Source organism: Myotis davidii, unplaced genomic scaffold (assembly GCF_000327345.1).
Source record: "Myotis davidii unplaced genomic scaffold, ASM32734v1 scaffold235, whole genome shotgun sequence".
Lineage (NCBI taxonomy): Eukaryota > Metazoa > Chordata > Mammalia > Chiroptera > Vespertilionidae > Myotis > Myotis davidii.
The window spans coordinates 3,460,818-3,472,276 of NW_006287462.1; the positions used below are offsets into that span (position 1 = coordinate 3,460,818).

An 11,459-nucleotide genomic window follows, 5' to 3' on the forward strand; every position below is an offset into this window, starting at 1 on the left:
TCCCTGTGGTCTTCCCACCTGTTTCCTTGTCGCTGCTCCTACCTACACATCCTGTTCCTGCTACCTGGGCCTTCCCTCCATCTCCTTTTTTTTTCTTTTTATATGAATTCATGTTAATAATACTTTTTTCAAAGAACAGTACATTCTGTTGACTTGGTCTGGGGAAATCCCTGATCAGGTAAGTTACTAGAAGAAAGACATAGGGGTTGCCCCAAAGAGTTAAGGAACTAACCACCATTTTCCTACCAGGGTGCAGAAAGGGGTGGTCAAGAGAAAAAACAATTAAATCTTTAAACTATAGGAGCCCAGATTTTACTAAGCTCATGATAACGGTAACGTTTGATTGTAGGAAGCTACTTTGAGAATGAACGTCGTGGTGATACTTTTCTCCTACGCCCACCTTTCTAGGGCAAAAGTCGGTGAGCTTCTGCCTCATGTCTCTTCCCCAAAGATTTACCTGCAGTATGCCAAAGCCAAAGAAGCGGATGGGAGGTTTGTACGGTCTCTCAAATTTTCATCAATGTAAAGTAACGTTTTATACATTAACAATGATATTTGCAGCCCTCTGAGAAAGGCAACGCAGAGAAACAGCAAACAACTCTGCCCTGCCTGGCCTGAAGTGCCAGGCTGTTAAGTTCTCTCAGACTTTATCATATACCTCAGTCGCACCTGCATGTATTCAGATGCAGAGTAATAACTCTTTTTATTTGAGTGTTAAATACTAGGAGTGGAAATTTTGAGTTAATATGGCATGAAAATAAAGTTGGTAATAGTCATTTTTCTTAAGGAGGATAACTTACTGATGCAGAGAGAGAAAAAGTGAAGAAACATGAATTCCACAGCTGTGGTTGCACTTTTTAAGCTTCGAAACAGTATTGAAATATAGCAATTGATTGTTAATATCCTGAATACACAAAGGTCTCCTGCAACTTCATACAGGAAACTCAAAGATGCTAGGAGGAAAAAGACAAGGAGACCCTCAGGAGGAAATACAATTATGAAATTGCATTTCATGTAAATATGAGAAATCTCTACTTTACTAATAGTAACTAAATTAAAGCAACCATGTATCATTTTAACCTATCATATTGGGAGAGATTATATTAAATCAATGACCGTACGGTCCAAATGCACTTTTTATACCTTATTGATGGTAGTATGAATTTCTAAAACCTTTAAAAAGTTATTGAACAATATGTATTAAGAGATTTTTAAGGGTTGATACCCTCCACTTTTAGAAAAGTAACCTTAGGAAATAGAGATACACTAAATAAATGAGCTGGAGAGCTAGTGTACTGAAGAAGTTGAGCACCATCTAGAGGTCAACACGAAGATTTTCTGTATCACTGTTAAGCTTTATAACTGTAAAAATCTATATTTTGTTTTCTAAAATAAGTCTATATTAATATTGTAATATTTCAACTTTGAAAAATAGTAAAATATAAAATATTATGGAAATACTAGAGGCCTGTTGCACGAAGATTCGTACCAGAATAGGCCTTCCTTCCCCTGGCTGCTGGCACTGGCTTCCTTCCCGCACCCAGGACCCAGGCTGCTTCACTCCAGCCGCCACTGCCACCCTCCAGGGGTGCGCCACAGCCACTCGGAGCACGCCCCCACCCCTGGTGTGTGTCCTCTGGGGCTGGGGGCAGCACGCAGTCCCCTCCCACCCATCTGCACACGCAGCTGCTCCCGAGGGGTCGTGATGCAGCCGCCTCCTGAGCCGGTGGTGACGCCTGGCTAATTTGCATATTACTGCTTTATATAGAGAGATGATTCAGATGAGAAGACAAAATTCAGTATTGGTATTTTACTGATAGTGTATTAAACCTATAAAGAACATATTTTAGTGAGATGGTTCTTATTATTCCTTCTGAAAAAGAAGTTCCAGAAAAATAATCAGTTACCACCATAAAAGAGAAAAATGCCCCAACCATTTATTGACATTTTCCCCCAAATGTGACAGTGGAAGAAAGTTTGTCTGAACTGAGAATGTCTTATAGATACAAAGAAGCTGTGGTGGCTTATGAGAACGCAAAGCAATGGAACAGTGTCATCCGCATCTATCTGGATCACCTCAACAATCCGGAAAAGGCTGTCAGTGTCGTCAGGGAGACCCAGTCTCTGGATGGAGCCAAAATGGTAGCCAGGTAGCATAAGGCACTGATAGTTTGATTTCCAAAAACTAGCCTTAGAGGAAAGCCCCTGCTTCCCTTTAGCAAACAAATCCAAGTGGAATGTTTATTATTTTCTTTATTTTGTTTTTGTTTTTTTTTGGCCTAAGTGTTTAAAACCACTGTTGTGGTCACTATATGAGTGTATGAGAGGGTGTTTTTCCAAAATAAGCACCATAGACTATAGAACTGCAGTTCACCTCATACATTTTTATTGTTAAATGGTTTCTCATGGTTGGGAAATACTTTATTTTGTAAATGACAAACTTACTTGAAACGAGTCAAGCTCACTTAGTACTTTGGTTTAGGTTTTTCCTACAACTGGGCGACTACGGATCTGCTATCCAGTTTCTCGTCATGTCCAAATGTAACAATGAAGCTTTCACACTGGCTCAGCAACACAACAAGATGGAAATCTATGCAGATATTATTGGTAAATATCATGGTTTCCCCTGATTTCTCTTAAGGATTTTTACCATATAAACATTTTGATTCTCACAATCTAATGATCAGGTTGTATAAGCACAAGCACAGGCACAGGCATACCCACCGTTTTTACATAGAAACACACAAATATCTATGGTACTTCTTGGATTTCAAGATCCCTACTCTCACCTTAAAGGTGACATGCAATTATAAGACCATTTTCAAAACTTACGGATTTGGGGGTAAATCCCAAGAGCAGAGAAGCCAGATTTCCCAAATCCTGCTATGGATCAGCCAGTGGAAAAGCAGGGTTCCCAAATGAAGGTGATATACTGTAAATGCAGAATGAGTTTTGAAAAAGTGAATGTTTTTATAAATTTTTAAAAATTGAGTTATAAATTAAGAATATGTGGTTACTAAAAAAAAGAATATATGGTTACTTTTGATGAAGAATGATATACAAAAGATGTGACTTTTAAAGATTTTGAAAGATCAAAAGAGAATTTTATATTCTGAGAACACCTGCTTACAGGTTTTCCTTCCCACATTTGCAATTATTCTTAGAAACTACTGAAATAGCTTTCAGGTTTTCATTTTATGGACCATACATAACATTGTCATGTTGTTTTGCTTTGGAGTTTGTTTTTTTGTTTGTTTGTTTTGGGGGGTGGTAAAATATAAGTAACGTAAATTTACCATTTTCACCATTTTTAAGTGTGATATTAAGTGCATTCACACTGCTGTGCAACCGTTGCCACCATCCATCTCCAGAAGCTTTTCATCATCCTAAACTAAAACTCTGTATCCATTAAACAGTAACTCTCCCCACTCCCCTTCCTCCAGCCCCTGGTAACCACTATTCGACTTTCTGTCTCTAAATTTGACTATTCGTGACACCTCATATAAGTGAAATCATAAAATATTTGTCCATTCTTATTACTTAAGAATTGATGATAGGATTTATGAGAAATATTTTAAGTCTTCAAGGGAAGAAATAGTTAAATGCATCTTCTGATATCTTAGAAAGTCATTCAGATAATTGGAGAAAATAGTTATTGAAAAAAAGGATGTATACGTAAAAGCAACATTAGCATTATTAATGCCCAACTTGACAGATGATATTTCTGTTCTAACATTAAAAATCACCATTGCCCAGCCAGTGTGGCTCAGTGGTTGAGCATCGACCTATGAACCAGGTCATGATTCAATTCCAGGTCAGGGCACATGCCTGGGTTACAGGCTTGATCCCCAGTAGAGGGCATGCAGATGGCAGTCAATCAATGATTCTCTAATGATGTTTTTATCTCCCTCTCTCTCCCTCTCTGAAATCAATTTTTTAAAATCATCATTGCACTAAATTATTTAAATTTCTCTAATTTCATAAGGATGTGGCTTATGCTATACTAGAGGCCCAGTGCACAAAATTCATGCACAGGTGTGGGGGCAGTCCCTCAGCCTGGCCTGCATCCTCTCACAATCCGGGACCCCTCGGGGGATATCAGGCCTAAATCGGCAAGCAGACATCCCTCTTGCAATCTGGGACGCTGCATGCACCAGTGACCATACGTGTCATACCAGTGAAAGGCATCTTGCTGTTGTATGGGCAGCTACATTTTTTTTGCCCTGATTATAAAAAGTAGAACATAACATGATCCTTCTGAGGCAGTAGTACCATTCCCCCCATATTATGGGTGGAAAAAAACTGAAGCAGAGAGAAGTTAAGTAATTGGCTTTGTCACATAGCTATAAGTATCAGAATCAGGGCTGACCACAAAATGAGAAAGCCAGAGTCCATGCATGTCATCGCTGCATCATCCTGTTTTTTCAGTGTTAGAGTAGCCTTGCCAGGTTTTAATTTTTAAATCTGAGAGACTGCTCCCAATATATAGGGTAGGGTCCCTAGGCCTGGCCGCCGGTCAGGGCCATCTGAGGAGTGACTGGTGGGCAGGGTAATCGGGGGGCTCCTGCTGGCACCTGCCTTGGCTGGTGGCCTGGCGCCCCCCTTTCGCCCCAGCCAACCACCTTCCTTTTGGGGGGCAGGGGGGAAGCAGACGCTCCTGCATTGAGCGTCTAAACCCTGGTGGTCAGTGCATGTCATAGCAACCAGTCGTTCCACTGGTCATTTCACTGTTCAGTCAATTTGTATATTAGGGTTTTATTATACAGGATCATACACACTCCCTTCCATCCCCTCTCCCGCCCCCACCAAAAAACCCAACACTTTTTTCCACCTTTCTTTATCCCCTTCTCTTATAAACTCCATATCTGCCTTGGGGTGGAGGCACAAGAATCCTACTGGGTCTCCAACTCCCATGAGTAAATGTAAACAATGAATTAGAACTCCAGCTTTCTTTCTCTGTGCTTAATATAGTTAAGCCTCAAACCAAAAGAGTAACAGTAATTTTCTTCAAATGGCATCTATTGGCCACTTGAATGTCATCTTCCTTCCTTACCTGACAAATGCATACAGACTATTGTTTAGACCAGGCATTGCTGAGAAAGGGAGATGGGTTACATTTGCATTACAGTGAACTTGGCTTCTGATTGTTCTGAAACTCTAGGCAAGTCATGGTTGAGATTATAGTCATAGTTATTCCTGTTTTAGGAAATGAGATTGAAACTCTTAAAGAATGGTAAAAGTTGCTAGGGGTAATGTCAAACCATAGCCTGGATTCTCACAGACTCACAACTTCCTCTCCTGATTCCTGTGTAGAGGGAAAAGATGCAACAAAGTCGTTATGTGGAGTAATTATGGTAAATGTGTTTTGTGATGAAAGCAGACACAATAACATTATTTGCTTGTGAAGTTTTTAATCAACCTGTTTTTAGATCTTATTTTTAGTTAACAATAAAAGTAAATTTTTGCTCAAATATTTTACTCAATGAACTTCTATTGTAGGTTCTGAAAACACTACTAATGAAGACTATCAAAGCATTGCCTTATATTTTGAAGGAGAAAAAAGGCATTTTCAGGCTGGAAAATTCTTCTTGCTGTGTGGCCAATATTCACGAGTTAGTATGTGCCAAGGAAACATACATTGGACTCTACAGGAATGGTTACAGGAAATAATTTAAAATATACTGTTTTTAATTCAGCTCTAAATTCTTCTCTCTTCCACAGCCAATCCCGTTCTTCCTTCGAAATATCTCTCGCATCTTCTTATCATTCTAACTACCATCAAGTTAATCCAAACCCAGATAGCTTCCTCTTAGGTTATTGCAATAGTTTCCTCCTATTTTCCATTTTTAGTTTCTCTCCCTATCATTTATTTCCCTTAGTTCCCCCAAATGGCACTTTCAGTGCTAAGAAGCCCCTAACGTAGGGTTACTGTGTGCAAGCGAGGGGCGTAAATACGGAAGCTGTGGGGAAAGCTGGCTCATGTGCGACAGGACGGAGACTGCTGGGTGGCGTCTGAGGGAACAGCTGCTGCTCCCTCCACAAGGTTGTTGCCAGCCAGGAGCGTGGGCCCCGTCGTGCCAGATCGTATGATTTTTAATAAGAAACGGAAGTCTGAGTCTCCCAGTTTTAAAATACGGGCACAGATATTCATAGACTACCTTGCTGGTCAGAGAAACATGTGTGTGTGTGTGTGTGTGTGTGTGTGTGTGTGTGTGTGTGTGTGAATCTGCCTTCAGGCCATCCATTTGCCATTTCTACGTCTTCGATACTAAGTCCAAGCCCTTCCCCAATGGGACCAACCAGCCTGAGCTTCCCAATCTGACACCCAGCTATTTCCCCTGAAGAATCCTACACTCCCCCTCCCTTTCCCCTTCCTTGTTTTCCAGTGAGATTCCCCTCTGCCCTCTTCCCCACTTACCAGGCTTTTAAGCTGTTATAACCTTACATTTCCTCATAGATGTGGTGGTATGATGTTCAGGAATTAGACAGTTATGGCCCAAATGGTTCCTTATCAGCACATCACACAGATCACCCCAATTAGATTGTACATAGTACAAAAAGGTACCATAGCATACCCTCCTGGTCTCCGTAGCATCTAGCAGTCTCATATACATAGTAACAGGTTGTCCATGAATACTTGTTGAATCAGTAAATTAATGAAAATAAATCCTACTGAAAGAGGGCACACTTTTTATTGTCATTTAATCAGAAATGAGCTATATTCTTCAGAGGGTCCACTGGATCCTTCCATTTTTTAAAACTAAACTCAGCCCATTAAGTATATATTTTAAGATCCAACTCTGTGCAAGATGACACTTTTACAGACTATAATCCCTTTTGTGTGCATCAAAGCTTTGTTTTTCTCAATGTGAAAGCAGCCCAAAGAGTTTTAATTGTTATACAATTCTCATTTCAGGCACTTAAACACTTCCTAAAATGTCCAAGCTCGGAAAATAATGCAGCAATTGAAATGGCAATTGAAACTGTAAGTAAGCTCTATAATGAAACTTTCATGTTTTTAAACCCTTTGAAGACACTTCCAAACATATATACAAATGTTGTAACAAACTCTCATTAAACCTATTATCTAACATCAACAGCTATCAACACATAGCCGGTCTTCCTTTGTTCATACCCCACCCTCCTTCCCTACTTCATTTTAAAGTGAAATCACAGATGTTATTCTCTAGATGCTAACAATCACTTCCCTTAAGTAAGTTTTTATTGAAACATGCAAGAAGTATGTCCTCTCTGTGTATATTTTTTTAAAAGTAGGTTTTGATATAGCCACTTTAAAAAGCTACAGTTTCTTTCTTTTTTAAAATATATTGTATTGATTTTTTACAGAGAGGAAGGTAGAGGGTTAGAGAGTTAGAAACATCAATGAGAGAGAAACATTGATCAGCTGTCTCCTGCACACCCCCTACTGGTGTGCAGGTACCCGCAACCAAGGTACATGCCCTTGACCAGAATCGAACCTGGGACCCTTGAGTCTGCAGGCTGACGCTCTATCCACTGAGCCAAACCGGCCAGGGCTACAGTTTCTAAGGTAGGTTTTTATTAATGGCAACTCTACGAATGAAAGAAGAAAAGACCTGCGCTTCTGTTTCAGGCACTTGACAATAGGAATTTTTACATGTTTTTAAATCCCATTTCCTTAGCAGATTGTTTTCTCCCCACCTCTTTTTAGTTTTAAGATTTGAATTTACAGGTTCTCTGTCTTCCTAAACAGGTTGGTCAGGCCAAAGACGAACTGCTGACCAGTCAACTGATAGACCACCTGATGGGGGAGAGCGATGGCATGCCGAAGGTCCGGGAATGCTTTCTTCACTCGATTCCTAAGGGTCTCAGTCAGACTTTACTCCCTCCGCCTTGTTTTACATACTGTGGCTTTTGCACCACAGACGTAAAATTCTCTCTGCATGTAGCCTCGGGCCATCTCGACAGACCCTGCTCCTTGGAGGACACTGTATACATTCTGTCTTTGAAATAAGCATCGCCACCTATGAAACGGCCACAGCGCTCTAATAGCAATCCTCACCACCCACAATTTTTCTCAAATGTTATAGAGCTTTAGTTATTCTAGAATGATGAAAAATGATTATTAGAACTATGAGTTAGCACTCACTCCTGAAAATTAGTGTACTTTATTTGTATTTCAAAAATATTGGGAATTAATAAAAATCATATTTAGCATAAAAGTAACTCACTAGAAATATGAAGTAGAAATAAATAGTTAAGAAGCTGTTTTTAAAGTGTGTGATGGAGTTTGCACAGAAACTGGTCTTCTCTCAGTCCCAGTGAGAACAGACTCATCCTGAGAGAAGCCCCCAATCCTCCCTTCCCTTTTGCGTTAGGATCCAAGGGGATCTGCTTGTGAAGGAACTCGGGTCACGGGTTTGGAGAGAAGGCACTAGAATGTCGCCCCTGGAGAGGATTGTAACAGTCCTGACCTCCAAACCCACTCTCTGTTCCTTACAGATAAAAACCTTGAGTTTCAGGGAGGCCAAGTTAACCTGCCAAAAGGGCACAGGCCCTTAAACTGTTGTAAACCACCTCTCCTTCCACCCACTTATAGTCATCGGGAGCCAGCACCAAATACGTGAAATTGTCCAGGGTTAAGGAGACTAGGAGTGGAAACTGCTCAAAGGGCAAAGAAAACTGTATAGGCCTGAGAAACTTATACAGTTGTAAAATTCTTTGAAATTTTGCAAAGTTGGTACATTGTATAAGAACACATTTTGTTTTCAGCGTGTGCGAGGGAACTCCGTGGAGCCGGACGTGGAGGGTCCTGGCTGGCGAGGCCCTGCTGTTTCATTCCCCATCGGTGAATTCTGTAACTGCCTTCCTCCCGGGAGGGCATGGAGATTCAAACGAGCTAGGATTTCTCAAGTAGTTAAGACTATTACCTGGCACATATTAAACTCTAGATAAATATTTGATACACTAATTATTTATTCGGTTTTTTAACAGTATCAACCCTCGGTTACTGGAAAGCGAATGCGATTCTAACTGAAATGCGAAATTTTAGGTGTTTCTCCCCTTAGCTACTGAAGAAAGTGATGTTTCTCTCATGGTTTCTATGTCAGGATGCCAAGTACCTGTTCCGCCTGTACATGGCCCTGAAGCAATACCGGGAAGCCGCCCGGACTGCCATTATCATCGCCAGGGAAGAGCAGTCTGCAGGTAGGTCCCTCTCCCCAAACCCTCCTCCACCAGGGAAGAGGAGCCCGATTCTAATCAAGGATTGCTTTGAACCAAGAATATGGGGGAGGGGGCAGGGGACACCATTTTTAAGTTTCCAGAGAAGAGACATAATTCATCATCACAGGGGGCTATTGAATATCTCCACTAAAGCCTGCTCTGATCACATGCTGTTTCCTCTACTCCTTTGGGGCCTGAGCACATGAGAACACACATGCTCGAAGGAGTGAGGGACACTGCGGCCCTGGCCATGACTGAGCGGGCGGGGAGGGCAAAGAGGAGGCAGGAGAGGCTGGTGGAGGCAGGTCCTGGAGGGCTGAAGTCTCTGCTGAGGAATTGCACTTGGTCCCTGAGGCCTGGGGGAGGACTTTTGTAGGGGTGTGACCTGAGGCTTTGGGATGTGGAGTGAGACTTGAGGCTTTTACAAGAACACTGACATCAGAATGGAGGCCGATGATGCTGAGATGACAAGAAGCACTGGCAGAGGCCCAGGAAGAGAGGCTGAATTTGGGAGACTCAGAACTTGATGGCCCATTGAACTTTGGGGCCAGGTGGGAGCCCGGAGGAAGAGAGACGTCTAGGATGTCGCCACCGTTTTCTTCCTGAGGGGCTGGCTGGATGTTAGGACCATAATTCCAGTGGGAAAAACTACTGAGTTACTTTATGTAAGAAATTATTAGGATATTACTAATAACATGATTAAGTTATTTGTAAAATGAGGGCCCATAGGAAGTCCTCAGAATTCATCCTTTGCAGTAACGTCATTTCAACACCTTGTTTCCCAGGCAACTATCGGAATGCACACGATCTTCTCTTCAGTATGTACGCAGAACTTAAATCCCAGAAGATCAAGATTCCCTCGGAGATGGCCACCAACCTCATGATCCTGCACAGCTACATTCTCGTCAAGGTGAGGCCTCCGGGCGCCGTGGGGCAGAACCTGCCAGGGGCGCTTGGCACCTGCAGGGGTTTGCTCTGGGCGCCTCTCCACTGGATTACAGTGACCTCCTCATTCTCCATATTGTTAAGTGAAAAAAGCAAGATGCAGCGTAATTATACAAGATCTGCCTTGTGTGTACAAAAATGCAAAAAATAGGAATGAATATATATTTCAAATAAAATTAGAAATATATATTTTTTTAAAACTAGCAGAAGTAGTTTCCTAAAGGAAACAAGGCGAGGAACAGAGGAGGTGGGGCACCAAGGCCACAGGTGGAGGGGTCTGAGGAACACCAGGTTTCTGTGTCTTTTTATATTGTTTTGACTTTGAAGCGTATAAATGTGTTACCTGGACCAAAAAGATTTAAAAAATGGTGGTTAGTTTTCAGAGCTTGCCAGTTTATTAATTATAAGATAGTGGATTTTCTACAATTCCACTAGTTTATTTGTAAAAAAGTAAAAAATTATTGAGGTATAACTGACATATAGCATTGTATTGATTTTAGGTATATGCCGTAATGATTCAATATTTGTTCACATTGTGAGATGATCACCACCTGAAGTCTAGTTCCATCCGTCACCAGACAAAGTTAACTTTCAGGATTTACTTTCTTGGCAATTTTCAAGCATGCTCACAGTGTCATTTAGTCACCATACTATACAGGCTCCAACTTACCGACTTTTCCAAATGTTCACACGTCAAAGGACACCTTCCCCCGCTAATGCTAACGAGGCTGTCAGGCCAGGGAACAAGAGCTTGTTTGATGTTTGTTTGACATGGAGGCACCCGCACGGAGCAGCCATTTAATGAGTGACTTGGGCTGTAGGTGTCCTCTCCGGGGCCCTGTCCAGCAGGACGTCCCGCTGTGCTGGAGGGCAATGCTCCATCTGCCTGCGTGGTGGCCCCTGGCCTAGCTGCAGAGCACGGGCTACAGCGAGTGCACCTGATAAACACCATTTTTTAACTTTATGTAATTTTAATTTTTAATCTTAAATAGCCACATGTGGCGAGTGGCTTCCATATCAGACCTCACAGATCCATACCACCAATGTTAAGGGAACACTCTGAACTCCCACTGGCCACCCCAGGAGTGATCTCCCTTCAGAGCAACAGGAGGACCCGTCTCTCACACAGAAAGGGGCGGGAGATCTTTTTCAGCTTCAGACAGAAGCGGTGCCGCCAGGGTCCTAGGAGCACACGGTCCAGCAAAATGGGAGACTTTAGAAGTCAAGGGGGGAGGATAGAAACAAGTTGGTGGAAGATAGAAGCAAAAACAGGGATTCCTACCACCACCACCCTCCCACCACCACCACCA

At 41.9% G+C, this 11,459-nt stretch overlaps 1 protein-coding gene across 1 annotated transcript in view; it reads left to right on the forward strand.

Annotated features, from left to right (window-relative positions):
• Positions 1-11,459, forward strand: part of WDR19 (WD repeat domain 19) — a 79,535-nt gene that overhangs the window by 55,570 nt on the left and 12,506 nt on the right. The window contains 8 exon segments of the mRNA XM_006759287.2: positions 409-492; positions 2,004-2,150; positions 2,483-2,607; positions 5,500-5,612; positions 6,917-6,985; positions 7,733-7,810; positions 9,090-9,186; positions 9,990-10,114. Coding sequence (XP_006759350.1) covers positions 409-492; positions 2,004-2,150; positions 2,483-2,607; positions 5,500-5,612; positions 6,917-6,985; positions 7,733-7,810; positions 9,090-9,186; positions 9,990-10,114 — 838 coding nt within the window.